The sequence below is a fragment of the Aspergillus heteromorphus genome (assembly GCF_003184545.1).
Source record: "Aspergillus heteromorphus CBS 117.55 chromosome Unknown BO70scaffold_12, whole genome shotgun sequence".
Taxonomy (NCBI): Eukaryota; Fungi; Ascomycota; class Eurotiomycetes; order Eurotiales; family Aspergillaceae; genus Aspergillus; species Aspergillus heteromorphus.
In genome coordinates, this window is record NW_020290417.1 from 511,382 (window position 1) to 537,041 (window position 25,660).

Genomic DNA, 25,660 nt, shown 5'->3' on the forward strand with positions numbered 1-25,660 from the left:
TCATGACGCCCACCCAAGGCCGTCGGGCGGGAATCTGCACCAGTCGGATGCCCCATGACGGAACTATACATTCAACAGGGGCCGTGGGTGGATCAGTGCAGACCTGTCGTTTGCATGTAGCGCCTCAGACACTCTACCAGTCCACCACTCGGACGTCGGACGTCTGTCCGACATCTGACAGGCGACGGAATACGACAGTAGAAGAAGAAGAAGGGAAAAAAATAAAAACAAACCATGAATATTGAATATGACACGCTCGATCCAGTAACCCTGGTACCTTGGTATATGCACTTTTTTCCTCTCTACTGCTGCTGCGTCTTGCGCTTCACCTTATCCACCAGCCGTTTCAGATCCTCCGACCCCGAATCCTTGCCCTTCTTCTGCTTCTTCTTCGTCTGCTGCTCGCCCCGCGGTGCCTCCTCCGCCGGCTCGTCGCGGTCCCTCCGTCGCTTCCGGCCCTCCTCCAGCAGCTTCTTCATGCCCGACGTCGCCTTGAACCGCGGGTTGGTCGGATCGATCGCGAACTCGTGGCTCTCGTACAGTGAGGCGAAACGCGGGTCGGCCACCTCCATCTCGAAGTTGTCCACGGGGGCCGCCAGCTGCTTGCCCTTGCCCTTGCCCTTGCCCTTGCCCTTCTTGCGCGCCTGCTTCTCCGCCCGCTCGATCTCGTTCATGTCGAAGTGCTTGACGCCCGCGCGGTCGTCGTCCATCATCAGCAGCTCCAGCTCTGCCCGCTTGGCCGCCTCCGCCGCCTCCTCCGCCGCTCGCTCCTCGCGCTTCTTGCGCTTCTCCTCCTTGCGCCGCGCCGTCGCTGCCGCCTTGCCGTCCATGTCGTCGAAGAACGGGTCGTTGAAGCCCAGGTCCTCCTCTGGCTTCCCCTCCGCCGCAGGCACAGCCTCGGCCTCGGCCTCGGCGACAGTCTCGCCACCCTTGCCGGCCTTGAGCTTCTCCTTTCTGCGCTTCTTGCGCTCGCGCTCCTTGCGCACGTACTTCTCGATCGTAGTCTCGTCCTTCTCCGGCTCGTTCTCGAAGATGCTGTCGCGGTTGGGCCCGCCCGCCAGACCAGACGTAAACGTAACCTCCATGTCGCCGACGGGTCCTTCGGGCTTGGACGACGGCGTAGGCTCGGCGCTCAGCCCCAGCAGCGCGCGCAGACGCTGTCTCTCGTCCTCCTTCTTGGAGACCTTGGTGCCCGCGCCATCCCCTTTCGTAGTATCCACGATCTCCACGCCGCCCTCATCCTCGTCCTCGGAGCTGTCACTCGCCAGATACGCCTTCAGGTCGTTCTCGTCGATATCCTTGCGGCTGCCGCGGAACGCCCGCGCCTGGGCGTCCTTGCGCGACTTGTCGTCCATATCCCAGGTCAACTTGACCTTGCTGTGCTGCAGGGCGTCCGTGACAAACTCATTCGGCTGGTACCCGTCGGGGATGCGCTTGCACTCGTCGCGGGGCACATCGTCCGAGAAGTCGGTGTCCTCGGGCACAAAGCGCAGGTCGAAGAAGTTGGCACTGGACAGATACTCGGCGCCATCGACCAGATCGTAGACATGCTTGGCGACCTCCCGCGACGAGAAGGTCAGGATGGCATAGAAGTACCGCAGACGCTCGAGCTGATACTTGCGTAGCTTCGTTGAGTTGAACTCCTCGCCCTTATCCTCCTTGAGAATCGACTTGCGGATCTTCTCCTCCTCCTCGTCCGAATCCACCTCCTCGTCATCAGAGTCTTCCTTCTTCGCGGCCGCAAAAATCTCCCTCGGCGGCCCCTCCACCTCCTCCTTCTCCATCCTCTCCCGGCCAAACTCACTGGGGAACACCGACACCCGCAACACTCTCCCCCCAGTCGGCGCAAAGCTCGAAAACACCGCCATCAAATCCTCCGCCCGGATATTATCCCAGTCGAGATTCACCACCGCAATCCGGTCCGTCACCTCCCCCGTCGGCACCTCCGCCCGCTGCTTATCGGGATACTCCAGCTCCTCGCCGAACCCTTCAAACTCCTCTTCGTCATCCTCATCCTCCTCCTCCTCATCATCCTCATCCGAACTCTCCTCCTCAGACGACGACTCCGAAAACCCCCCGTCACGGGCAGGATCATACGACTCCGCCTTGCGCAGTTCGCGGAGGACCTCATCATCATCGGCAACACTAGCATCCTCCAGTCCCTCGTCGGCATCAACGCCAGCAGCATCGGCATCGGCATCGACATCATCATCATCATCGCCGTTCTCGTTCTCGTCTTCCAGCTGGTAGAACCGCTCCAGCTGCTTCTTGGTATCATCCCGCGCGAGTTTCCGACCGTACCGATCGACTGCGGCGTTCCGCGAGAAGTCCTTGTCGTGCAGCATGTGCGCGAATCGCTTATCGAGCTTCACGTGCGTTTGCCGTTTGCTGGGGAGGCGGTACCGCGGGTCCGTTTGGATGTTGGCGAAGCGGGGGTCGGCTGTTCGTAGGAATGCATTGTTAGATTGACTCCAAGCTGAATGTGAGGTTTTGCATGGGAAATTGGGGGAATGGGGAGACTCAGCGAGATTGGGGTGGATGGATAGATGAACGTACTAATCACCGGGGCGGACTCGCCGCCGCCGCGGGTCTTGCTTTTCTTTTTTTGGTCGGGCATGATGGTGTAGTGTATCTGTAGAGGAGGGGAGGGGTGGTATTGGGAGGATTGTGTTTGAGAGGGTCGTGGAGAAAGAAGATGTGGATGGGATTGGGAGAGTCGCTGGATAATTTTCTGGCGGGCGGAACCAAAGATTCTTCGGCGGACGGAGTTGGTCTGTGCGTCTCCGCGGTCTTACTACTACTACTACTACTACTACTACTACTACTACTACTACTACTACTACTACTCTACTGTTGTTGCTACTGCTACTACTATTATACAAATGTGAAATATATGTATGGTATTTGCTATTGCTTTTATAGTCATGCACATGTTCAGGTCAATATACATCTATCGCCAAAACGAAGCAGTCAATCATTGCAGTCGTACATCTCCAGCCCATGCTAACAGCCAAAGTATCTCTTCTCGATCCACCGCGGCTCGCGCTCCTCCTCGATCCGTCCCACGATCACCTTCAGGGCCGGGTACACCGTGGTCAGTCGCTTCAGCCCGATCTTGCCGGCCGCGCAGGTCACAAACACGATCTTGTCCTCGCGCACCCCGTGGTCGATCAGGACGCGCACCGCCATCAGCGCGGCGCCTCCGCTCGACATCTGCGGGTCCAGGAGCAGGATGTTCTCGTGGTCCTCAATGCCGGGCGGCAGCTTCAGGTAGTGCAGCTCGGGCTCTTCGTTGCGCTCGTTGGTCTGGATGAGCACCCGGCCCGTGATGCAGTCGGGAATGGTCCGCTTCAGCGCCGTCTCCAGGCAGGATCCGCCTCGCAGGATCGCTACCGCAGATACAATGCCCGCCTGGTTCAGCCCGTTGTAGCTGGTCTTCTGGGGCGTGTCCACGTCTTTGGGTACGTAGGAGGTGACGTCCAAGGCCCTGGGGTTGTCAGTGAGTCTTGGATTCGCGTGGTTGGCACGAGTCTTACTTCTCTATCAGCAGGGCGGCCAGGCGGTCCAAGTAGAACACAAAGTCGACCTGTTCCGTCGCAGGGTCCTGCAGGATCGTGTTCATGCCGATAAACTGGGTCGTCTGGGGCATCATGATCACATGCGGGCTCAGCTTCTCCTCCGAGGCGATCAGCCCCAGCCGGTTGAGCTCCGCGCTGTGCTTCTCTGATTTATCATCGAGCTTGCGCTGGATGTGTTGCACGACCATGTCTGAACTGTTAGCTGCGAAGCAATCAAAAAGAGAGGGTCTTACCGATGGCTGTGCGGTTCTCGATTCCACGGGGAATGATGATGTCTAGATCGTCAGACAAATATTGAAACGTCACAGCGCAATCCTACCTGATACCCCCCGCTGGGGCTCAACGTACTGCTTGTACGAGGGCTTCACGAAGGTGAACCACTGCTTGACAATCCCTTCGACGTCTCGTCCTCTCTCGCGGACATCGCGCATGACTAGCTTCCTCTGATTAGAGAATTTCTAGATGGCACGCAAACCGGGGACTCACTTCTGCGTCCGAGACAGACATCCATGTCCGCTTCAACAAAGATCTACCAAGATTAGATCCAGTCATGGAAATATGGGGTGACACCTACCTTCACGTCCAACAGCTCCATGATCCGGGGGTCATGCAGCGCGAGAATGCCCTCCAGGATCAGCACTCGCGGGGAATACAGGGTGGTGGTCTGGGATTGACGCTGGTGCTCCGCAAAGGAGTAGACTGGGATGTCTGCTTTCTTTCTATCCGGTCGTTAGCCTCATACATACCCGCAACGAATTACGGAGGGAGCCAAGGTACCCCTGCTTAAGATCGCGCAGGGTCTGCACCAGCACGTCAAAGTCCAGCGAGTCCGGACAGTCGAAATCATACTGGTTGGCATGGGCTCTGGCGTGCTCCTCGGGCGACAAGCTCTTGTAGAATGAATCCTGCACACCGCCGTTAGAGCCGTTTCGGATTTTAAGAGTAGGCTATGGGCTATGGTTTATGGGGGCGATCAGATACCATTACAAGAATCACGACCCAGGGCAGATTCAGCGACTTGACGATCTCCATGGCCACGGAGGTCTTGCCGGAGCCGGAGCTGCCAGCGATACCGATGATACTCAAGTCCGCCCATGGCGGGGAGTAGCGGCGGTCGGTGGTGGCCGACGAGTATACGGGGGAGATGGACTGCATGCTTGCGACTCGACGCGAGGGGGCTCGAGCTGGCTCGAGCTGACTCGACCTGACTCGACTCGACAGGAGTTGACCGGGTCGAGACAAGCAAGACGAGCAGAAATAATGACTGGGATGATAATAATCTGGATAGGCACGGGCAGAGATACCCAAACAGGACCGCCCGTTGATCGCCGCTTGCCTGCTTGCGGCTAGCCGCGGTCCGTGACCTTCGCTTGCGGCTTTAGGCTTAGCGGCGGAACGTGACTTTTTCTTCTTCTTCTTCTTCTTCTCTTCCGCTTCCTTCCCTCCTCTTCTTCTTCCCTCCTCACCCCCCTCTCGAGCTTCCCCCCATGGCTCCCGTCTGCGAAGTTTTCCATCTTCACAGACGGCCTGTTGCTCAGTCCCAGATCTCTTGATGTTGCAGATCGCGATCTACTTCGCAACCACTTGCTCTCACCATGTCCTCCACTGCTAATTTCGTATGCATCCTCACATGCCGTGCGTGCGTGGTTGCTCGGTTTTAACGGAAACAGATGTCCCCCTCTTCCTCGTCAACGCCGGTATGGCATCAGTTCGAACGGAAGGTCGAGGAGGTCAAGCCATCCAAGACGTGAGTTTACCCCTCTTTTTCTTTCCGGTCGCATTGCATGATGTATCTTGAATTCAAGTTGGGAATCTCTCTGAACACCCTGAGGAGAACATATTAACTTGGTATCTGAATTTGCTTTGCTTTCTGCTCTTGGCTTCATCCATGTCTGCTGTCGCAGCTGCTGACTGTTGTCAAAGTGATATCAACTACTTGGTCATGGACTACCTCATCACCAACGGCTACCCCGCGGCCGCGATGAAGTTCGCGGTCGAGGCCAACATCCAACCCCGAGCAGACTTCGAGTCGATTCAGGAACGAGTTGAGATCCGCACTGCGATCCACTCTGGGAATATACAAGTGGCGATCGAGAAGATCAACGAGCTCAACCCTCAGGTAATTCTTCCCAACACCCCCCTCCCCGCACCACCACCCCTCCCTTGCTATGATTAAACAAGTATCATGCACCACTCAGAACACTCCTTCGGGGGTTTGCTGATAAACATCATCACACCAAAAATCATTATGATCTGCATTCTTTACCCCACTGTCTTGCCATCACGTCTCTCTCATAAGCACCCTGCTGACTGACGTTCTTAGATCCTGGATGAAAATCCTCCTCTGCACTTCGCCCTGCTGCGTCTGCAACTAGTGGAGTTGATCCGCGCCTGCACCTCGGTCCCCGATGGAGACATCGGCCCGGTCCTCGAGTTTGCAACCCTGCAAATGGCCCCCCGGGCGCCCACGAACCCTCAGTTCCTAGAAGACCTGGAGAGGACGCTCGCGCTGTTGATCTTCCCGGCCGACAACCTCTCCCCGTCCCTTGCCCCCTTACTCCACCCGGACCTCCGTAAAGAAATTGCCAACCGCGTCAACGAGGCCATCCTGCTGAACCAGGGCACTCACAAGGAGGCCCGTCTTCGCAACCTCGTTAAGCTGCGCGCCTGGGCCGAGCAGAAGGCCCGGGAGGCTAAGAAGGACATCCCCGAGAAGCTGGACCTCGGGCTCACAGACAACAATTCCACCCCCAGCACCAGTAATCATCCCATCTTAGCCTCGACCTTGGCCGCTCATCTGCCCGCCTCTTCTAACGACACTGTAATGACCAATAACGGGGATATTGACCCCATGATCTCTTAACATCATCACACAACAATGCCTCGATCTGGGATCCGGCTTTAATGTGCTAGTACGGAGTACGACTGGAATTCTTTTTTTTTTCTCGAGCATGGAGTTGGGAAGGAATACACCGGTAGTGGCACTGGCACTGGCGCTGGCATGGCGCTTGGTCGCTGTAATATCTCGCTTAATATCCACCTATGAACAGAATTTTTCGTCCTGCCCACTTCCACTCGTCTTTACCGCTTTTGGTGGGAGCTACGAGTATCTGCATACCATTACGTATCAGATCGATCACGTCCATTTCCTCCTATCCATGATGTAGAAGTTCTACTATATATGGGTTACATTGCATGGCATGGCCTACATAATAACGAGCTATGCACTATTCAATCCAATTTTCACTGTCTATCGTAACCCCATCCATCCATCCATCCATCCAGATAACTCACCCAACCACAAACTCACCCACAATGAACGCAACAGAAAACTGGCAGAAAACGAAAAAAGACAACCACCAATCGTAGGTAGCCAGGAAAAAGCAAGCCAGAAGGGAAAAGCTTACTATGATGTACTAGTAGCTCCATAACAAGCAAGCAGCCAACCAACCAATCACCAATGAACTAGCCGGAGTCTGCATTACAAATATATAAGTATACTATATATATACTGGTATAGTATACTATTCTATCATGCCGCAGCGGACAAGTATATTCAGTGATGATACCACACCAGAGCACATCATATCATATCATCTCATATCATGTCATATCATATCATATCATATCATATCATATCAATACACAATACACAATGACGTAAAATAACACTGTATTTCATCTATATTATCGTATCGTACGGAGGAGTATCGAGCGGTGAAGAAAAGAGGGGAGGGAGGGGAGGGGGGAGTAAGTAGGCTTAGAAGCTCATGAGATCTAGACATAGATAGACAGACAGACGTGGTTAGTATAGTATAGTAAACGGCATGTCCAGAGTTACAGACCAAATTCCCCTGAAAGTGTGGGAAGAAGAAGAAGGAAGGGGGGGGGGAAGAAGAGAAGGGGAAAAAAAAACTCACCTCTCCCAAAAAGAGCCCTCTTGGCCCAATCCATGGCCAACATACACCTGGTCCTAAAACTGACACTCTCGGCAAAATAAACACTGCGCCAGAGATACATGGCCAAGACGCCACCACTGAAATTCAGGCCGCCGAAATCAAAGATGGCGGCGTTGCTGATATACGCCAAGCTGCCGAGATGCTTATACTTGAAGGCCTTGTAGACGGCCTCGTCCAGATCCCCGTAATCGATCTGGTTGGCCTGCATGCCGGGCAGCGCGGCCGCGATCTTGGTGAGCTTGCGGCCGAGGTACTCGCCCTGCTGGTTGGCGCGCTGGGCAGTGGCGGGGAGGGAGGTGAGTTTCGTGTCGATCTGGTGGAGGAGTTCGGAGAGTTCTCCAAATTCGAGGGTGCCGGAGTGGTCGATGTCGTATTGTTCGAAGAGCTTGTCGGCGCGGCGGAGGTGGTTGGATGCCTGCGGGAAGCGTTTCTTGATGCGGCTGGCGATGTCTTTCCACTCGCGGAAGGTCAGGTGCAGTTTTTCGGGGTCCTTGCCCTTTTCCCATGCGATGGTGCGCAGGAAGGACACGATGTTGTCGGCCAGGTTGTTTTGCACCGTTGAGCAGTCGCCGATCGCGTAGACGTCGCCGAGCGGCGCGCCGATGAGGCGTAGGTGCGAGTCGGTTTCGAGGGCGTGTTTGTTGTTTTGAGACTCCAGTTTAGCGGAGAGGCGGTTGCAGAGGGCGGCGCGGGCTGGGAGGCGTGGGTTAGGCAGGGTTGTTGGATGTGATGTTTGCAGGAAAGAAGGGAGGGGAGGGGAAGGGGATAGGTCTATATGTGGTGATATGAGCGGAGGAGCACGTACCAACGCCAGTAGACCACAGACAGAAGCCCATGGGGATCTCCTTCAGCACGCGCTTGCCGTCCTCCTCTTGCGTGAAGAGGACCTTGTCGCCGCGGACTTCGGCGACGCGGGCGTTCGTGCACACGTCGACATGGTCTCGAGCGAAGCGGGACTAGAGATGTCAGCATGGAGGTGTGGTAAACGAGGGAAGGGCGCCAACCTCCGCATAGCGAGACAGCGCCTCGTCGTAAGTGTTCAGGATATGACTGCGGCTCTGGATGATATGGACGGAGATCTCATTGCGCAGGATCTTGGGGAAGGAGTGCAGGAGGTCCTCGTTGAGCAGATCGAACAGCTCCGCGGCGAACTCCACGCCCGTCGGGCCTCCACCGCAGACAACGAACGACAGCAGACGCTTGCGCTCCTCGTCGCTGGTGGTGGGCAGACAGGCCAGTTCCATATTATCCAGCACCTTGTTCTTGATCTGGCGCGCATCGTCGATCGACTTCAGGAAGTGGCAGTTCTCGAGGCCCTTGACGCCGTGGGGGTTTGTTACACAGCCTAGGATCGGAGAGTTAGCAAGTTACACGCACACTCGCCGATGGACGGGGACCAGGGCGACACGTACCGACACCAACGACCAGCTTATCATAAGGCAGGTAGAATCGCTGCTCCTTGCCATTGTCGTCTATTTGGGACACTTCGACCAGCTTCTCGGAGAACTCGACGTCTTGGGCCTCGGCCTTGAGGAAATGTCCATTGACCCGTTGGATGATGCGACGGACCGGCTCGACCAGGGACTTCAGCCCCAGCGTGCCCACTGTAGCAGACGGCAGCATGGGCGTGAACAGGAAGTAGTTGGTTGGGGACACCACGGTGACGTGGTAATCGCCGGGGTTGAGCTGTTTGAGTAGGGCGATGCTCCCCCAGCCCGTGCCCAGGATCACCAGGCGCGGCTTGTCCTTCTGCAGCTGCTTACCCTCCGAATCATTATCGTCGATCAAGAACTCCGCGATGGGGAGGTTCTTGGGCCCGCCGCGGCGGGGGTTAAGCGCCAGTTCCGAAACCGGGATGTCCGCGGCGCTAGAGCTCTCGCGGTACGTCGTGGCATCGTAGACGAAGAAGGCCACGACGGCGGCGCCGCTCGCCACGATGAAGAACCCGCAGTACGCGAAGGACTTGAAGAGGGCATTGCGAAGGGAGGAGGGTTTTGGCAGGGTGTCAGGTTCGGTTGCGGTGGAGTTGTGCCGGGCTGAGAACCGGGGGTTGAAGAAGGCACGCGAGGCCAGACATTGGGTTGCTGGGAGCCGGGAACGAGACGCCGCGAGTCCGGCTGCGGCGGGGGGCCTCGACGACTGGAATCGACGTGATACAAGACCGATTCTTTTCAGGGCGTGAGGGTCCGGACGACTCCGGAGCAGCACCGCGCTCATGGCGTGTAGCGAGCTGGCAGGAAAGGAGCGGTCACCGCGATGGGCCAGGCCCGAGACAATCAGCCACGCGAGAGGTCAATGGCACAGGGGAAGAAGAGAAGGTCGAGGAAAGCAGCAGGAAGGTAGCGAGAGTGAGCTGGAGCTTGCAAGAGAAACGAGACGAGGATACGGAGCAGCGAGGAAAGAAAAAGCAAAGCAAGGCGACAACAACGGCCGGCCGCACCGCGACGTCATCAGGGCCAAGCCCGCTAGACCCACTCGGGATGCAGGGCCGACTTGGCGGGATTGATTACTAAGTGCTGTCGCGGAAAGTAGGATAGTTAGTTACTCGTGAGGCTGGTATACTTAGTATCGAGAGCTGCTGCATACATAGATCGGAGAAATGAAGAAGAAAAAAAAAATATAATAAAATATAAAAATTAAAAAAAAAAAGCCCTGCCGCCATGAATTAAAAAGTCATTGATTGATCGATATTCGATAGATAAGTGGCTCACGGAAAGCGAGCCGGCGTGTATCCCGAACGCCATTCCGGTCCCATAAATGCATGCCGCCTCTCAAAATAACTAATGGACAGCCAAAATACAAGGGGTCTCATCGTGCCCGATCCGATCAACGGCATCGGCGTCTTCTCTAGTTCCAATCCGACTCCTCATCCGGCTCCGTACTGGCCCGCTTCTTCCCAGATCCGCTCTTCCGGCCTCGGGGGCGCTTCACGGGATTCGGCCCCGACGTCGAGTTCTTCCGCTTCGCAGGCCGGGGCGCACTGGCTGTCCCTGCCCCCCAGGCCGCGGTGGGGTCCTCCATGTCCGTGGCAGCGTCGATGTCCCCTTCCGCATCCTCCTCGCCGCCGACCTTGAACTCGTCGTCGATCGCGAGCAACGTGGCGAACTCGCGGCACTTCTCCAGCATGCTCTGCTCGCTATCCAAAGCGCCCATGTTCCGGGTGATCGCGTCCCAGAACTTGTCACCCGTGATCCCATGCACCTTGGTAGCCGACTTGTTAAGCTCCTTGGTCGCTCCTTTGGCGTCCTTGGCTCGAGCGTGCGCAGTGACTCCGTAGAGGCGGCGGAGATACGTCCGGGCTTCCCAAAGCATCGAGATCGATGCGGCTGCAGTAGTCAGGAGTCGCAGCGTCACCGGGTTGACCTGTCGCGGGGGCGCCATGGCCCCAAGACCTTCCGGGACAGGAGCGGGGATCCCGTTTCCTGGGGCGGGCTCGATCTTGGATGAAAAGACTTCGGTCTCAATGGAGTGGGCGATGGCCGTGCCAGTCGCCGAGACAATGCGCTCCATGCACCCAATGGTCGGAACGAGCTCGGCGAGTTGGTTGTAGTCGAAGAAGGCGAGGTTCTGGGCCACAAAGCGAGTGAGTAAGAGATGTTCCGGCGGATCGCCCGTAGCGTCGAGCTTTTTCGGTTCAAAGTCGACTTTCGCGCACAGGTTCGAGAGGAACTTTCGTTGATAGCGACTGTTGCTGATCTTGATGATGTCAAACAGGGGTCCGAGTTTGGCGACATAAGGCCGGCTTGAAGCGCCGGTGGGGTCCCCGACCACATCGCGCTGGTAATAGAAGGCTTCTTGAACAGCGCGCATGTACTCCCGTTCGAACATCGATTCGTACTGCTGATGGAGCATCTTATGTGTGTCAAACGCAACCTTCGCAATGGCCGGAACCGTCGACGTCTCCAGGGAGACCAGGACACCAGCACATTCCTTGGGGTGGACCAGTCCTTGACGGTTGATACTGGCGATCAGCTCGATGGCAGTCAAAGCGTATGAATCCTGTCGCGACTGTGCAACCTTGAGCATGTTCCGCAGGAAGTGCTGGGCGATCAGCGCGGCGGCCCCGTCGTTATCACTGGCTTTCAAAGAACCTCCGAGTCTCGAAGAGTTCTCTTGCTCAGCGATTTCAGCAGAAGACAGCACAGTCTTCTCGGCCTTGCCTTCATGCATCGCGAAGAACTCGGAAAACGACCTCAGCACAATGTTCTGAAGACTTGGGTTCTCTTCGTTGAACACCATAGACAGGACCTGCCGCGGGTTTTCGCGGCTGAACTGGCCGGGCCAGGACTGACAGATTGACCCCAGACTCTCGAGCGACATGACCCTCAACTCAAGCGGCTGTTTCGGAAGCGTAAACGGGATAATGGAATCAACCAGCAAGCCGGCCACCGACCCACCGCCCCACGATGGGAAAGCATTCTTGAAATATGGCTCGTACTTTTCAAGATCGCAGTGTCTGCCAACACAGCCGGCAATCCGAATGTAGCTTTTGGCCTTGGCTAGGACTGCCGCGTTGTTAGAATCCGAAAGATCTACGTTCTTGTAGTGATGGATCGGTTTCAGCACGGAGATGGTTATCTTCACAAGTCTGTCGGTATTGTGCAGAACTCCGTTGATCGTCCAGAGACAAGCCATCACCTCATTCAGCTCAGAACGACCAAGCTTGGCGACGCTCTTGAAAAGGTCGTTCTGCACGTCCTTCAGTAAGGTGTTATGCACAGACGAAAGGTACGGTAGCACGCATCGGTAGATGACCACGACAGAGCGGAAAAGGAAGAGATCCTCTGGCTCTGCCAAGTTTCCAATGTAAGGATGCAGGGTCTCCAGCTGGTCAGGTCGGAACAGTTTCGCATTGGCTTTCGCAAACACAGTTATCGTCTGCAGCAACGCCTGCTGAAATTCTTTCCCTGACTCGTTGCCTTCAACCAGCTTCTCGAACATCGTGGATACCATCGCCTGGCAGACTTTGAAGTTCAGCGCGGCGGATTTGGCAGTGTCGGACAAGATCTTCTTGAGACAGTTGTTCAAGGTCTCGAGGGCTGTGTCGCTGCGTTGAACCAGGCTTACGATCAAATTCACCCTTTCGTCAAGACCAACCTTGAGTTTCGGACCATCCTGCACAGAATCAATGAGTTCATGGAAAGGTGTAAGCCATATCTCCTCGAACGTTTGCCGAGCCATAGCGGCCACACTCTCCTCCAGATCGCCCGTTCGCTGGAGAAAGCTATCCATAATGGCCAGCTTCAGCTCAATGCGTGTCGTCTTGAGATAGATGTCCTTCAGCAGTCCGATGCAGCGCTTTCGCACACCGGCAGTCGTATCGGCAGCGCAGGTCAAAATGCTCCGGCAGCCATCCTCCTCCAGCTTCGGCTTCAAAGCAATGCACTTCGCAATCAAAGACAGCGCCGAATCGCGGACCATCGGGGAAGCATCCGTGGCGCAGCGCAGGATCACCCGCATGACCGATGCGTCTCTGTCCAGAAGGCTCGGGTCCTTCTCGAGCATGTAGATGACACTCTTCAAGCTACGACTTCGGACTTTGGCCTGGTCACTGGCAATCGAGTTAAGCAGAACTTTCAGGATAGTTTCGAAAGCTTTACAGAATCCCGAGTTCAAGACGGTCAGGATATACGCAAACCTTCCGTGGGCGGAGGGTATAGTGTTAAATTTCCTAGAGCCGTCAGCTTCCCGCGTACGAGCATTACCATCGTGTTCTTACCTGTTGGTCTCAAGCCACAGCGGATCGGAGAATAGTTTGGCAAAAAGGTCAACCGAATCTTGAGTTGTATCGTCATACTCGACTTCGTCTCTATCTTCAGGGTTATAATAAACGGAGCAGAAAGTCTTGGCCCACTGGGCAAGATAAAAACCGCAAGCGCTAGCAAGTTGCCAGTTGTCTAAGCTGCGGTCCTGTATAAAATATTCGAGGGTCATCCGGTAAGGGCCTTCGGGCACGACAAGGTCCTGAGGATGTAAAGCACGGTTCGAATAGTCTTCGAACAGCTGCCGGAGGGGATCGGTGAGATCGCTACCAGAGTCTTCCATGGAAGGAAGCAGGTGCTGGGCGGTCACGATGAGGTCCGAAATAGCAGAGCCCATCCACCCTAAAAGCTCAAGAGCCATGCTCTTCGCCGTAGCAGAGCTCTTGTCCTGATCAGCAATGCCGACCATGTGAGAGGCCATGATGCGGAGCAGCAGTTCCGCAGCCGGCCAGTCGGTCGATCCCAGAACGCTGATCAAGTCTTCAGTGAAGAGGTCGAAAATATTGCGATACGGCTGATCGCCGGTTTTGGTCGATGTCATCGCTCGTGAGACGATGAATTTGACGATATACTGGGCGCTTCGCACTGCATTATCATATAAGCGATTGACCTTCGTCGCAAGCTGCTCCATGGACATGTCCGACGGGTCATGCTCGATCTCCTGTGCATCTGCAAGCTCTTCATCATCGTCCTCGTCCTCGGCTCCAGGTGGCTTACGCCTAAGCCGCGATGACCGAGAAGTAGGAACATCTAGAGCAGTCGTTTGCACCAACTGCATCACCAATGCAGTGAGGAGCTGGATGTTCTTGCCATCGGCAAGTTTGAACTGCCTGGCGCTTTGTCGGGTAGAGGGGAGTTTCTCTAGTGAGACCAGAATCTCGTCCAGGATGTATGGCCGTTGGGCAGGATACTTGGAGAAGACCTTGGCCAGCAAATCCATGGCCCCGCGTCGAACTGACTCGTATTTCTGATAGCCCACCGTGGAGTCCTTCTCCGTGTGAGCATTTTCGACGAAGATCAGTTTGGCCGCGAAAAACTCGGTCGCCGTGACTGTCCCTTCGGAGACGTCGATCCGCGAGAGGAAATTCGCAAAGAGAGACATTACTTTCTTGCTTTGTTGGATCAAAGCCCCGAGGACTCGTTTCTGAGAAGAAAAGAACTCAAATAACTTGGCATCCTTTCCTGCCGGACGGGCCTGGACAACTGGAATGACACAATGGTCAAAGACGTGGTTAAAAACACTCGGAATGGCCTCAATCAGATCCTCGGGGCAAAGGTCTCGCTCCGACTGGGAGCCAGACATGGTATGGAGTAGACTACCGATGGCAAGGAGGACATTCTGTATGTCATCTACCTTCCTCAGCCAATCCTGCGCGTCAGACTCGCTCGACGGGTCTTCTATTGTCAAGTCGGGTGACTGCGCAGCAATGATTGGCCTTTCGCAGAGCTTCTGGATCCTATTCAGATAGTCTGACGGGATGTCATGAAGTCTATTAAAGCCCACCACCTTCTTGATGGCCTTCTGGAGTCGGGTGTGGGTATCGGACGATAGGATTGGCGCACTGACTTCTAGCGCATGTGGCGTAGTGAAAACAGCTGACCCCTCGGCGGGCGCATCGGATGATGTGCTCGGATCGAGCTGATCCTCAGATTCAAATATCTCATGGAGCAAGTCTTGCAGCTTGACCAGCGCGGCGTCCGCCTCCTCCTTCTGATCCTTCATTCGGATGGCCGTCAGATTGTCCTCGCCATCCGCATTCAGCTTTCTCCTCTTCGTCACCCCGTGGCTATCAGTATGAGGCAGCGGCTTCACCGGGATGACTACCGACAACTGGCTTGTCGGGTGGCTAGGGCGATGCGGGGCGGGAGGGGGAGGTTTGCTGGCGACGGGGGACTGTTTTTCGGTCCAGGAGGGAGGCTTCTGGGGAGGTTCCATGTCGTCCGGGGTAGGGTCTGTCATACGTCAGTGACTTAATGTAATGTATACGTATATCTTGGCAAAGCCTTACATCGGAATGCGATATCTGTGGTATCGAGCATCATCTTCGCAAACGGGCCAAGCTTGGTGCCGCTGGCGACATGATCGTGCGAGGCGCTTGTAGACAATCGCTGGGTATGGACGGATCCTGTGGGCAGTTTGAACTTACTGCCAGTAGGGAAAGTCATGAGTAGGTGATCGAGAGATGAGGTCAGGGTAGGGCTCACAATTCCGTCAGCTGATCGCCGTCCAGCAACTGCTGCAAGTATTCCCGCGACGTCTCGAGACGATTGGAGTCACCACGACCCGCCTCGATGTCGCTGTTCAGCCCACTGAGAGCCGTCCGACCGGACTGTAAGATGTGATTGATGGAGGTCGTATTGGGGGGTCGCCCGACGTCCGGACGCAGGATGCAATCTTAAAGGAGGCATGGGGCTATCAGTCAAGGTTCACTTCGCTCGCAAAGGGTATATCGGACTGACCTAGGCCGAAGACGGGCGAGCTGGACATGGGCGAGTACTGCAGGGCCTCCTCCACGCCCAGCGGGCGCTGCCAGCGACGCGGCTGGGGGGCGGGGACATGAGGCTGCTGGGGTTGAGCCTGAGGATGGCCGTTGATGACGACCTGGACGGCCGGATGCCAGTTTTGGGCCATGGCGGCGGGCGGTTAACGGGGGTGGGGGTGCGAAGGAGCGGCAGTTGGGATGGACGGAGATGTAGGACTGTACAATAGACATGCTCTCCCCAGAGGCATGGCTAGCAAACAAACAAATGAGCAACCATCCCCGATCGAACGCCGAATCGTCCAAAGATCTCCATGGCAAACGATGCAATAATTCATGCCAGGCACGGTTTCTCGTGCCGCTGCCGCCGCTCACCGCCCGGCACTAACGGTCGGCTTTGGGCGGTGGCCCGTGCGGCCGTCTTTTCTTCCGGCGTCAGAAAAATCGAAGTAGTATTGCGGATTCCTGCCCCTCTGCTCAATCGCGTCGTCGCCAACATGTCCGCCATCGGAACCCTCGTCTTCTGCACCGCCTGCGGTTCCCTCCTCGACGGCTCCATCGGTGACCCCTCCAAGGAGCTCGTCTGCGATGTCTGCGGAGCCAGGAATAAAGGTACGAGAAAACAACCTGAACTTCTAGACCTTCCTTCGCTTGTACTCCCCCTCCTAACCAGGTTCTCCCCTTCGCTGCAGATACCGTTCCACAGACCATCGTGTCCGAGTCCAAGCCAAGCGATTTCCCGTCCACGCTGAGAGCGAAAAGATCTGCGGTCCAGACCTTGACGGCAGCCGACCGGAGGACTGAGGCGCTCACCCAGCATACCTGCGCCAAGTGCGGCCGGAAGGAGATGTACTTCACCACGGTGCAATTGCGCAGTGCCGATGAAGGTAGTACGGTGTTCTACACGTGTGTCTGCGGTTACAAGTACGTCTCCCCGTTTCTCTCCCTCACTTCAGATATACTGATACCGCTACAGGGAGGCCACGAACAACTAAGCGACGACGCGCTCATCTAATTTTGGGATCTCAATTGTACATCTATGAGTCATGAAAGCAACTATTTACCGACATTGTAGACATCTTTTTGTTCGCATAATTCATCATCACGCAGCAGACACAGCGGAAGCGGCAGAGTCCGGCACCAAGGCATATTCCATCTCCCCGTTCTTCTCAAACTCGGCCATGTCCAGGGCCACGATGATGCTGTCGCGCACCACCTGCTCCGGGTCGTTCAAGAACTTCTTCAGGGTGTCTTCCACGCCCGCCACGTCGCCCAGGCTACCGAGGGCTTCGGCGGCCTCGTGGCGCACCATGCCCTCCTCTTCCTGGTTGCTGAGGCACTCCGTCAGACTGGGGACGGAGGCGGGGTGGCAGAGCTGGCCGAAGACGAATGCGACCTCGTGGCGGAACAGCGCAGAGGGGTCCTTGAGACCCTTGGACAGCGCATCGACGGCCTCGACGGCGGTGGGCAGGTCAGGGGGGGAGGCGAGGTCGCGCAGGGCAAACATGGCGCGGTATCTTTGGAAGAGAGGGAGTTTTGTGTCGAGCAGGGTCTTCTCCAGGTCCGGGATCGAGGGCTCCGCGGCGGCGAGGGGAAGGGGCGGGGCGGGGTCGATCGAGGTGAAGTCACTAGAACGAGCAAGCAAGCAGAATTAGCAACACATCATAAAATCACTCCATCCCACACCAGTATCTTATATCATCGAGAGAATGAATCATCATACCTAGGCTTCAACTTCTCCGCCTTCCTCTCATCGGAATTCTCCCACAGGATCCGATCAACCGCAATATCGCACGTCTCGCGAATGACCTCCGGCTCATTCTCATCATCCTTCAGCGCCCGCAAGATCGCCAAAGAATCCTCATACCCCAGCGCACCCAGCGCCTCCGCCGCCTCATGGCGACACATGACATCCTCGTCCGTATCCTTCAGAACCTGCTGAAGAAACGCCACGGCATCCGGGTTCCGCGTCTGCCCGAGACAGTACGCCAGCTCGTGCTTCAGCAGCGCCGACGGCGACGAGAATCCCGCCGCGATGGCCTCGATCGCCGGCAGAGTGTTCTCGGTCACCGGCTGCTGACACGCCAGGTATTTGAGGGAGAAGAGGGCGCGGAAGCGGCGCGCGAGGGGCTCTGACTCCGACACCAGGACTTTGCGCAGTGTGAGGACGGTGTTGTCGCCCTCTGCTGAGGGGGTGGTGGTGTGTTCGGTCATGGTGATTAGGTTGGTAGGTTGGTTGGTGGGGGATTAAGGAGCGTTTGGGGGGGTGCTTTTTTTTAGATGCGTTGGGTTTCGCAGAACGCTGGCGGAAACGAAACGAGGGGATGGATGAGAGACAGAGAGTACGTTAGGTATAGGTGCTGGGCTGGGTAAGGTATAGTAGTAGTATTAAATTTTCGATCTTATCACGCCCAGATAATAATTTTTAGGTGGGGGGGCGGGGTTCCAATACCTACTTTTCCACGCCTGAGCCACCACCACCACCACCACCACCCGGATCGGTTCCTGCCGGGAATTGCAATATTCTTACTGCAGACTTGGGCTGGTACTTTTCTGGTAGTTTGTAATTCGAGAAGAATCGTATGTTATGAAGAGTGGAATTTGTATTAATTGGTGTGCTGGCTATATAGTACTATGCGACTGCAACTCATCGTGCAGCCACACCCACACAAGGGATTGATGTTTAAACATGCGTCCTTAGAGGAAGGTTAAATCCCGCCAGTTGGTTGGTTGGGCAAGAAAGAAAAAGCCCCAAGTCCGCCAGGCTAGATTTGGGGGTGTTCGGCCGGACAAGTTCCGGGCCGTTTGGGCTACTACTAACATGTATATAAAAAAAAAAACTACCAATCTACTCCGTACCGTCTTAGAGAATGTGTCATGAGGGGGATCTGTTTCTTTTGCATGTCTTTTGACTTTACTCTTCAGCTAGGTGCAACAATGGATGTAGTTAGAGGGAGGAGTTTGGCAATTAACCCACTATTTCAGACAACTGCAGCATATGTGTGGCTGTATAGTATTTAGCTCATAAACCAAATTATCCACGTGTAGGAATGAGAGGACATCGAATCTGGAATATAAAGAATTGAGGAAACTCATGGTGTACCGTGCAAGCCCCTGCATCTAGGGAGCATCGTCGCGCATGGAAACAAGCATCCACGATGTCGGCATGATCACCAATTGACGACAGGCAAACGATGCTTCATGTCTGAAACATGTGTTAACTCAAATCGACATGGGTCTTACCTCGATCAGACTGACCGGAGAAATATCGAGATCGAGTTAGTCGATAATGATCTCATTCTCCCATCGCGAATATCATTCTGACCCCTAGTATGTCGATATCACCACGTATGTGAGTTCTTTCCGAAAAGCCATCGGCGAAAGACAGCTATCCACATCCCTCCAGTCAAACACCCCCCAGACACAACTACCAAGAGAGAGAGAGAGAGAGAGAGAGAGAGAGAAAATGAAGCGTAAGAAAAGTAAATTTATCCCCAACACAAACCGCACCCAAACCTAAACAAAGCCCTAGCCTGCACATATGTACACGATACGAACACAGCACACAAAACCCGCAACCCAGCGTCGAGCCCCCTCATTTATTTAGTCTTGATGTGCTTGATCTTCTTGGGTTCGTGGACGAAGTTGTTCGCGTAGGCCTTGGGGACGAAACGGCGCTCGTTGGGCTCCTGGACGAAGTACTCGTAGCCCTGCTTCTGGGCGAAGAGGATGGCGTCCTCCTTGGTCTTGAAGTTGATGTTGGTGCCCTGCATGCAGTCGGCGGACGATTGCCAGCCCATCAGCGGGTTTTCCCAGCGGTGGCCGCGTTGTAGAATGTCCCAGTCCATGCGCCAGTGGTGGCTGTGCCAGGTGCCGGACTGTGTGGCGGGCTTTGCTTGACGGTAGATTCTGAGGTGGGTTAGTGGGGTTGTTCGGGGTTGGTGGGAGGTGGTAGGGGGGGTTGGTTCTGATGAGCGTACCGGACAGTACGAGCCTGCAGGTCGGTGGGAGCACCGGAGAGGACGGCCGCGGCCACGGTCTGGCCGGGCTCGCTGCCATCCATGACGCGCTTGGGCACAGGGGAGAATTGCCTAATAGTGGTGTCAGTCGGTTGTTCTTCTCAGAGGGGTGCGATTGGGGTCGGGCGGGTTCCGTACGAGGTGGCATGGTCAATGGTGGCCTCGTAGTCAGGCTGGTGACGAGCCATGGCCTGGGAAGGGCTCTCCTTGCGGATCAGGGAGCTGTCTGAGTGAGGGACACCGGGGGCATCAGAAGGGCTGGAAGTGCTCGCAGGGTCGCCGCGACCGGACACGAAACGGGCATTGACGGGGGCGACGAGCCTGCCGGCGCGGAAGCAGGCGAAACGGCCTGCTCTGACAAGCGACATGGTGGTGTTGTGTGTGGGTGGGTGTCTCGTGGAGTGGAGAGAGCGAGGGAGAGAGAGAGAGAGCACGATGCTCATTGCAGGTTGAAGGTATGCGGCGAGAGCCGGCGGTTCAGACAAATCCGAAAGCGGCCTAGCGCGCGGTGGGTGAGGCTCCCTGCGTTGGAACCGCTCTTCCGACAACCCGCTTTCTCTCGCTGGCACTTCTTCCTTCTCTCCGTCATTATCCATTGTCCTAGTTCACCTGCTAGCGTCAAGGTAAGCCATTCTTCCCATTGCCTGTCTCGAGAAGCCATTGCAAGCTGTCTATCGCTTGTGTCTGCGAATCCCAATTCCCTGACTCGCCGCCGCACAGATCCTCCAAGATGAGCTACATCGCCCGCCGCGGTCTCTCGACCCTCATCCCTCCCAAGGTAAGAAATAGCCGAGAAGAACCCAGAGAGAAAGACTCGTTCTCGAAAGAACTGACATGCTAATGGATGATTAGATCGCTTCCCCCAACGTGAGACCCCCAGTGTTCTAATCCCCCGCCATCCCTTCAGACGCTGCCGCCCGAAGCAATCTCTTTCACGCTGCCGACCCTGGCGATCAACACCACGCGCTGCCCGCTGGATGAACATAACTAACTGTCGAAAAGGCGATCGGTGCCGCCAAGGATGCCGCCCGCATGGACCGCGTGGTGAACTTCTACGCCAGACTCCCTCGCGGCCCTGCCCCTGAGATCAAGGCCACTGGCCTCATCGGCCGTTACCGTGCTCGTTACTTCGACGGAAAGAACGCCTCCGCTGCTCGTAAGCATTCCCCCTCTCCTCTATCTCTATCTCTCTATATAAATATATCTATGAACCACGCTAACCATCAAAACCTTCACAGCCCTCGCCCACGCCATCGGCACCATCCTGATCCTGGGTTACAGCATGGAGTACTACTTCCACCTCCGTACGTGCCCCATCCCCATCTTCACCCTCATAATGCCACAGCACTAACCGAACCAGGTCACCACAAGAACCACCCCCACTAAGCGACTCGCTTTTGGCATCTTGGGAACGTGAGAACCTGTGTATATACCACACCACACACTCTACAATGAACACAACGTAGAAGAATCCAATTTGTACCACCTCAATTGTGCTTTCCAGCTGGATTGATTCCTTGCTGCCTTCATCTCTTATGGGTATTTTCGTAGTTTGTAAGCCAATTGGCTGCGTAGCGCTTTAATGTCATTGTAATATCCAGGCTGTGCACTGCACTTGTGAAGGATTGTTCGTGCATGGAATAAGGTATCTTATGTAGATTGCATGCTACGATGTATACATAAGCACATTTGCAAAGTAGGTAGGGATCAATTCGTATCAATGCGTTGTCCATCAGCTTGTCAAGGCGCGGGCTTGATCCTTCGCATAATAAGATAAGGTACCTTTCATCGCCTCACTCACTCCTGGGGATGGGGCGTAGTTCCCTCACTCACCTCCTCAAGGCGCAGCTCTCTCTCTCTCTCTCTCTCTCTCTCTCTCTCTTCCAATCTCCCTCCCAAAAATTATCACATGACGATGAAGACCAGCAAAACCGACTATCAATTTTTTTTTTAAAAGAGAAGATCACAGTTTATACAAGGGAGCTGGAATGGATATCAATATCAACATCAATATCAACAACAACACCAACAAATCAACCCCCAGAAAGAAGAACCAGATCTTGAGACGAGTACGTTTGATAAGCACCAATGTGGCTGTGCTCTCTGCTTGTCGCATATTCCCTGTCGGACAATAGACTGTTTATGACTAGTTGGCTTATGCGAATGCGAACCCAACGATAGATGGCTTAGACACCCAATCCCAGCTCAATCAGCTTCATCCAGGAACGGCGAACTCGGGACGAGATCGGACCCTGTCTGTGTGATACTACTGTCGTCTGCTGCCAATTGGGTTGCGGATTGAGCTTGGGATTGGGATTGGGATTACGTGAGATGTGCGATCTGGTAGTGTATCAGGGGGAGGGGTTGAGTGATGCGAGTAGCGGTGCGGTTGCTCATCTGAAGGATCATAGCTAGTTACAGTTAGTTACGGTAGCAGTGGCTGCTACTGACTGACTGACTGACTGCTAGTAAGATCCGACGTTTCACAAGCTGTGGCTGAGATCTGACTCACAGAGCCAGATCAGTCAGAGGAGTTGAGTTTGAGGCGAGATCATGTATGGATGGAATGAGATGCATGGTGGCCTGGTCTGCGGCTTGTTGGGACTGCGAGGGCCCTGAATCGCATTGTTGACTACCTACCTTATGTATCTAGTACTTACCTCAGGCCTTCCAGTTCCGTTGCATGGGTGGTGTATCTCTGCATATTCTCAACGGCCGTTGAAGACGTGTCAGTGTCAGTGCCAGTGTCAGTGTCATCTGACAATGGTCAATGTCTGCATGTACACGTCGATGGCTGAGTAAATAGATGGATAATGGCTGAAGGACAGTAATGAACGGACATTGTGCGGTCAGCACCTAAATAGGAATATCATACACAACGGTGCAGACTGGAGATGCACTTAGTATTACTGTACCGTACAGTCTCCATGCACCATGCAGCATGCTTACCGGGGCGATAGTAGTACATCGGGGTAATTCTAATGCTTGAATAGGTCAAGACTGTACTAGCAGTCTTGTAAGTAATTTGTATGCGGATAGATAATAGCTCTAGGAAGGAGTTTATAATTTTACCTGTGTAAAAGTATTACACATGTTTGTTGGGCTACAAAACTAGATTTATTATTTATCTGAAAGATTGCCGTGTCCGCTTCCTAGAGCTAGATCAGAAGGATGATCATGGAATATAATTCATAATTATTTTTCTCAGGCCGGTGTAAACAGTATATACTATATAGTAGCGCGGGGTAAATAAAACTATCCAGCCTACTGCCTAAGCATGACAACTTATACTACATACGTTGACTGATTAGTATTTAATAGAACCTACCAGGAGCCTAGTTGAGTTGTTTCTGTTCTACCTGAATATACTACTATACTTATATGTACAGCAATTGCCTTGACAAGAACCAGGAATGTGTCAGCCGGTATCATTAAATTTATTATATTAACTGGGTTTGAGAATACAGCTGTTACAAAGACAGCGTGAATTATTTATTGTACTACTGGCAATATTCCAGAACTTCAAATTAAACTGCAAATAATAATTCAAGGCACAACTACTTCTGTTTGAATTGATGGCTTATCATAAGCATCAGAGAGGATCCTCCGAGGGAAAAGTTGATGCCTGAGCCCTTAGGCCCCATGTGATCACCGCCGGCAAGCATTGTTTGTTTGATTTGCATGATGGGGGAGGAATTGAACCCAACTATCTTCTTCCGCTCGAGGAAGCGCCATATGTCAGACAATCTGCGTATTCTAATACAATACGTAGTCATTCCTGTTGAACCAGATGGCGACTTGGTTTTAACAGAGCCGTGGAGGTTTTAGAGAAAGGAGAATGGTGCAGTTGTCCTGCAGAAACTCAGCATCAGGATAGACAGTCCCAAAAACTGCCGGCAGATAAACCAACGTACTATACTCGCATTCGGCCACAACCAAGACCGCAAACCAATCTCCAGCGATATTGGCTTCAGAACTCGATCGAGGATGACAGGACTAGTCTGCATAGACTGATGGGGCATATTGGCATCCTTCCATTGGAGCTTGTCAATATTATCTGGAGGCTTATGCCATCTTCTGCTACGCGCTGCTAGGACAATCTGGCCGGCTGTAGATGCAAAGCCTGCCTCAGCCACGATTCGGCTACAGGGAGATATCGTTGTCTATATGGCTTCGATCATGGTTGGAACCTATATTACCGGAATCTGTACAGACGGCAGAGTCTATGGAAATCAGACTACCCGATCACTCAAGCTCTCATCTCCTTCATCGGCCGCTCTCTTCACCTTCATCCTCGGACGCTACGGGCTGCGACGACTTGAAATCTTGCCAGACGCCACAAAAAAGGCTTTCCAGTAGTCCGGCGCCTGGAGACATTGAGTATCTGGGTGTCATTTATTCTCAGTCACCTCCTCGGATGGAATTGACATGGGATGTATGATAACTTTTCGATTCGAGCTATGAACTAACGAGGTTTAGGCGCTGAAAATCTCCCGTGTACAGTGGGCCTCTGAAGCGGATGTGGGACAGGAATTATCATTCGGTTAGATATGACTTTCTCTGGGTGAGTCCGTGGCTGCCTTGTCACCCTCTAACCTTATCAGCGAGCTCATTCTACGATTGGCCGCGACGCAATGATATGTAGTAATCACTCAGTTTCATGGCACGGACAACGCGAAGTCTTAACCTCGATGTCAGTTGTCTGGGGCATTACTGCTACCCCATATCTTGCTGTACGTCTGTCATGCTTTGTAATTGCGGCTAGTTATTCGTTTTCTAACATTCTACACAGATTTCAACAAACCAGGGCCGGAATCTCACTCTTGGCCTCTATATGTCACCCCAAGAGATGCATACTATGATGCTGTATAGCAGGGGTGATGGTGACATCCTTGGCCTTTACTGTGAAATTTCTCCATGGTGGGTGTGGAGGAACACCAGTATGTTGAAAGTGTTCAGTCTATTCTCGCGTCAGACCTATCAGATATAACCGCCGAAGATATAGTTTATGGTGTTAGTATGAAACCTATCTCGCTCTGTGCAAAAAAAAAAAAAAAAAAAAAAGGCTAACAGGTACAGAACGATATAATCTGGCTATATGGACCGGTTTCAGATAACATTCTCCAGAGTTCCGACTTAGTTTGCTCACTCTCCCCGACGAGCTTCGTCCGTGTAGTCTGTATAAACACCGTCAACACCATAGAAGTCGATATTATCGAGGTCAACCAGAACCTTTTGCAAGGGTAGGGTCGGAGTAAAGAAAAGGAATGGAAAGAAAGCAAGAGTATAGCAATTATAAAACATAAATTAAGAAGTGTTTGAAAGGTCCTTGCTCAGTGCTGAAAATGAGAACTGTAGAAGAAATGACCGGCTGTATAGAGTAAGCTAAGTAATTACTTTAAAAGGTATTCCCCATATTTGAAAGAGCCTAGTCTTCTGAGTATTATAGCATCATTGGTATACTATCTGTATGGGATACTTTCAAGCCTAGTATGTGCTATAAGGGTTTTAGCTGAGATTAATAATTAATGTATAGTTTATTAATATATATATATATATATATATATTTAATATTTTAAAATCTATATCTAACCTGCGGGTTGAAACCTTCGACCTAAAACCCGCGAAGAGGTAAAAAACAAGCGGGTAATGGCGAGGCTTACTTAGTAGGTGTGTATCTATCGGTTAAAGACGGGGGGGGGACGGTCGGCGGAGAAGGAGGAGGAGGGAGGCTCAAGAGCAGCCAGCTGTTCGAGGCTGTGGCTGCTGATGAGGACACGCGCACCATCCTCCCCCATCCAGCACAACAAAACCAACAGTCACGTAAAGCAGAACCAGATCCTCGGGGAATCGGACAAATGC

The 25,660-nt window shown here is 53.9% G+C and overlaps 10 protein-coding genes across 10 annotated transcripts; 4 read left to right on the forward strand and 6 right to left on the reverse strand.

The window, feature by feature from the left end:
- Positions 1 to 243: 243 nt before the first annotated feature.
- BO70DRAFT_314844 (pre-rRNA-processing protein ESF1) lies at positions 244 to 2,695 on the reverse strand. The gene is made up of 2 exons (XM_025540289.1): positions 2,557 to 2,695; positions 244 to 2,440 (listed from the first exon to the last, which is right to left on the reverse strand). The coding sequence occupies exons 1-2, from the start codon at positions 2,615 to 2,617 to the stop codon at positions 303 to 305; spliced, it is 2,199 nt and encodes a 732-aa protein (XP_025399446.1). The 5' UTR covers positions 2,618 to 2,695; the 3' UTR covers positions 244 to 302.
- A 207-nt stretch (positions 2,696 to 2,902) lies between these two features.
- BO70DRAFT_362090 (uridine kinase family protein) lies at positions 2,903 to 4,832 on the reverse strand. The gene is made up of 8 exons (XM_025543203.1): positions 4,560 to 4,832; positions 4,356 to 4,483; positions 4,153 to 4,297; positions 4,065 to 4,107; positions 3,898 to 4,011; positions 3,812 to 3,853; positions 3,537 to 3,768; positions 2,903 to 3,487 (listed from the first exon to the last, which is right to left on the reverse strand). Exons 1-8 carry the CDS (start codon positions 4,731 to 4,733, stop codon positions 3,004 to 3,006), a joined length of 1,362 nt encoding a protein of 453 aa, XP_025399447.1. The 5' UTR covers positions 4,734 to 4,832; the 3' UTR covers positions 2,903 to 3,003.
- Positions 4,833 to 5,054: 222 nt separating this feature from the next.
- Positions 5,055 to 6,716, forward strand: BO70DRAFT_362091 (uncharacterized protein). Its single transcript, XM_025543204.1, has 3 exons — positions 5,055 to 5,325; positions 5,502 to 5,697; positions 5,902 to 6,716. The coding sequence occupies exons 1-3, from the start codon at positions 5,249 to 5,251 to the stop codon at positions 6,439 to 6,441; spliced, it is 813 nt and encodes a 270-aa protein (XP_025399448.1). The 5' UTR covers positions 5,055 to 5,248; the 3' UTR covers positions 6,442 to 6,716.
- Positions 6,457 to 6,902, forward strand: BO70DRAFT_362093 (uncharacterized protein). The gene has a single exon (XM_025543205.1). It carries the CDS (start codon positions 6,530 to 6,532, stop codon positions 6,743 to 6,745), a length of 216 nt encoding a protein of 71 aa, XP_025399449.1. The 5' UTR covers positions 6,457 to 6,529; the 3' UTR covers positions 6,746 to 6,902.
- A 347-nt stretch (positions 6,903 to 7,249) lies between these two features.
- BO70DRAFT_314853 (putative NADH-ubiquinone oxidoreductase 64 kDa subunit) lies at positions 7,250 to 9,918 on the reverse strand. Its single transcript, XM_025540290.1, has 5 exons — positions 8,950 to 9,918; positions 8,542 to 8,882; positions 8,343 to 8,493; positions 7,499 to 8,230; positions 7,250 to 7,355 (listed from the first exon to the last, which is right to left on the reverse strand). The coding sequence occupies exons 1-5, from the start codon at positions 9,752 to 9,754 to the stop codon at positions 7,339 to 7,341; spliced, it is 2,046 nt and encodes a 681-aa protein (XP_025399450.1). The 5' UTR covers positions 9,755 to 9,918; the 3' UTR covers positions 7,250 to 7,338.
- Positions 9,919 to 10,196: 278 nt separating this feature from the next.
- Positions 10,197 to 16,076, reverse strand: BO70DRAFT_429240 (putative sister chromatid cohesion protein Mis4). Its single transcript, XM_025548058.1, has 5 exons — positions 15,760 to 16,076; positions 15,505 to 15,694; positions 15,309 to 15,445; positions 13,257 to 15,252; positions 10,197 to 13,208 (listed from the first exon to the last, which is right to left on the reverse strand). Exons 1-5 carry the CDS (start codon positions 15,929 to 15,931, stop codon positions 10,385 to 10,387), a joined length of 5,319 nt encoding a protein of 1,772 aa, XP_025399451.1. The 5' UTR covers positions 15,932 to 16,076; the 3' UTR covers positions 10,197 to 10,384.
- A 200-nt stretch (positions 16,077 to 16,276) lies between these two features.
- On the forward strand, positions 16,277 to 16,774 carry BO70DRAFT_352789 (DNA-directed RNA polymerase I core subunit RPA12; the record flags this gene model as incomplete). Its single annotated transcript, XM_025541809.1, has 3 exons — positions 16,277 to 16,391; positions 16,472 to 16,703; positions 16,756 to 16,774. 3 exons carry the CDS (start codon positions 16,277 to 16,279, stop codon positions 16,772 to 16,774), a joined length of 366 nt encoding a protein of 121 aa, XP_025399452.1.
- A 9-nt stretch (positions 16,775 to 16,783) lies between these two features.
- On the reverse strand, positions 16,784 to 18,178 carry BO70DRAFT_379686 (deoxyhypusine monooxygenase). Its single transcript, XM_025545368.1, has 2 exons — positions 17,503 to 18,178; positions 16,784 to 17,407 (listed from the first exon to the last, which is right to left on the reverse strand). Exons 1-2 carry the CDS (start codon positions 17,991 to 17,993, stop codon positions 16,882 to 16,884), a joined length of 1,017 nt encoding a protein of 338 aa, XP_025399453.1. The 5' UTR covers positions 17,994 to 18,178; the 3' UTR covers positions 16,784 to 16,881.
- A 1,200-nt stretch (positions 18,179 to 19,378) lies between these two features.
- Positions 19,379 to 20,166, reverse strand: BO70DRAFT_396486 (ETC complex I subunit; the record flags this gene model as incomplete). Its single annotated transcript, XM_025546628.1, has 3 exons — positions 19,379 to 19,688; positions 19,760 to 19,870; positions 19,937 to 20,166. 3 exons carry the CDS (start codon positions 20,164 to 20,166, stop codon positions 19,379 to 19,381), a joined length of 651 nt encoding a protein of 216 aa, XP_025399454.1.
- A 190-nt stretch (positions 20,167 to 20,356) lies between these two features.
- Positions 20,357 to 21,285, forward strand: BO70DRAFT_362097 (F1F0 ATP synthase subunit f). Its single transcript, XM_025543206.1, has 6 exons — positions 20,357 to 20,421; positions 20,519 to 20,576; positions 20,651 to 20,665; positions 20,801 to 20,954; positions 21,037 to 21,102; positions 21,159 to 21,285. Exons 2-6 carry the CDS (start codon positions 20,529 to 20,531, stop codon positions 21,182 to 21,184), a joined length of 309 nt encoding a protein of 102 aa, XP_025399455.1. The 5' UTR covers positions 20,357 to 20,421; positions 20,519 to 20,528; the 3' UTR covers positions 21,185 to 21,285.
- Positions 21,286 to 25,660: the final 4,375 nt, after the last annotated feature.

What these genes read in the sequence shown, in the direction of transcription:
- BO70DRAFT_314844 (XM_025540289.1), bottom strand. Translation starts at nt 2,617, where the DNA reads ATGCCCGACCAAAAAAAGAAAAGCAAGACCCGCGGCGGCGGCGAGTCC. An exon ending in CGAGTCCGCCCCGGTGATTA is followed by an intron (nt 2,441 to 2,556) that starts GTACGTTCATCT and finishes TCCTACGAACAG; the next exon opens with CCGACCCCCGCTTCGCCAAC.
- BO70DRAFT_362090 (XM_025543203.1), bottom strand. Translation starts at nt 4,733, where the DNA reads ATGCAGTCCATCTCCCCCGTATACTCGTCGGCCACCACCGACCGCCGC. An exon ending in TGGAGCTGTTGGACGTGAAG is followed by an intron (nt 4,108 to 4,152) that starts GTAGGTGTCACC and finishes TAATCTTGGTAG; the next exon opens with ATCTTTGTTGAAGCGGACAT. An exon ending in GCCGCCCTGCTGATAGAGAA is followed by an intron (nt 3,488 to 3,536) that starts GTAAGACTCGTG and finishes TGACAACCCCAG; the next exon opens with GGCCTTGGACGTCACCTCCT.
- BO70DRAFT_362091 (XM_025543204.1), top strand. Translation starts at nt 5,249, where the DNA reads ATGTCCCCCTCTTCCTCGTCAACGCCGGTATGGCATCAGTTCGAACGG. An exon ending in GAGGTCAAGCCATCCAAGAC is followed by an intron (nt 5,326 to 5,501) that starts GTGAGTTTACCC and finishes CTGTTGTCAAAG; the next exon opens with TGATATCAACTACTTGGTCA. An exon ending in TCAACGAGCTCAACCCTCAG is followed by an intron (nt 5,698 to 5,901) that starts GTAATTCTTCCC and finishes TGACGTTCTTAG; the next exon opens with ATCCTGGATGAAAATCCTCC.
- BO70DRAFT_362093 (XM_025543205.1), top strand. Translation starts at nt 6,530, where the DNA reads ATGGAGTTGGGAAGGAATACACCGGTAGTGGCACTGGCACTGGCGCTG.
- BO70DRAFT_314853 (XM_025540290.1), bottom strand. Translation starts at nt 9,754, where the DNA reads ATGAGCGCGGTGCTGCTCCGGAGTCGTCCGGACCCTCACGCCCTGAAA. An exon ending in TAAGCTGGTCGTTGGTGTCG is followed by an intron (nt 8,883 to 8,949) that starts GTACGTGTCGCC and finishes CTCCGATCCTAG; the next exon opens with GCTGTGTAACAAACCCCCAC. An exon ending in TCTGTGGTCTACTGGCGTTG is followed by an intron (nt 8,231 to 8,342) that starts GTACGTGCTCCT and finishes CACGCCTCCCAG; the next exon opens with CCCGCGCCGCCCTCTGCAAC.
- BO70DRAFT_429240 (XM_025548058.1), bottom strand. Translation starts at nt 15,931, where the DNA reads ATGGCCCAAAACTGGCATCCGGCCGTCCAGGTCGTCATCAACGGCCAT. An exon ending in CTCGCCCGTCTTCGGCCTAG is followed by an intron (nt 15,695 to 15,759) that starts GTCAGTCCGATA and finishes GCCTCCTTTAAG; the next exon opens with ATTGCATCCTGCGTCCGGAC. An exon ending in CACAGATATCGCATTCCGAT is followed by an intron (nt 15,253 to 15,308) that starts GTAAGGCTTTGC and finishes GACGTATGACAG; the next exon opens with ACCCTACCCCGGACGACATG.
- BO70DRAFT_379686 (XM_025545368.1), bottom strand. Translation starts at nt 17,993, where the DNA reads ATGACCGAACACACCACCACCCCCTCAGCAGAGGGCGACAACACCGTC. An exon ending in GCGGAGAAGTTGAAGCCTAG is followed by an intron (nt 17,408 to 17,502) that starts GTATGATGATTC and finishes TGCTCGTTCTAG; the next exon opens with TGACTTCACCTCGATCGACC.
- BO70DRAFT_362097 (XM_025543206.1), top strand. Translation starts at nt 20,529, where the DNA reads ATGAGCTACATCGCCCGCCGCGGTCTCTCGACCCTCATCCCTCCCAAG. An exon ending in AAAGAACGCCTCCGCTGCTC is followed by an intron (nt 20,955 to 21,036) that starts GTAAGCATTCCC and finishes AAACCTTCACAG; the next exon opens with CCCTCGCCCACGCCATCGGC. An exon ending in GGAGTACTACTTCCACCTCC is followed by an intron (nt 21,103 to 21,158) that starts GTACGTGCCCCA and finishes TAACCGAACCAG; the next exon opens with GTCACCACAAGAACCACCCC.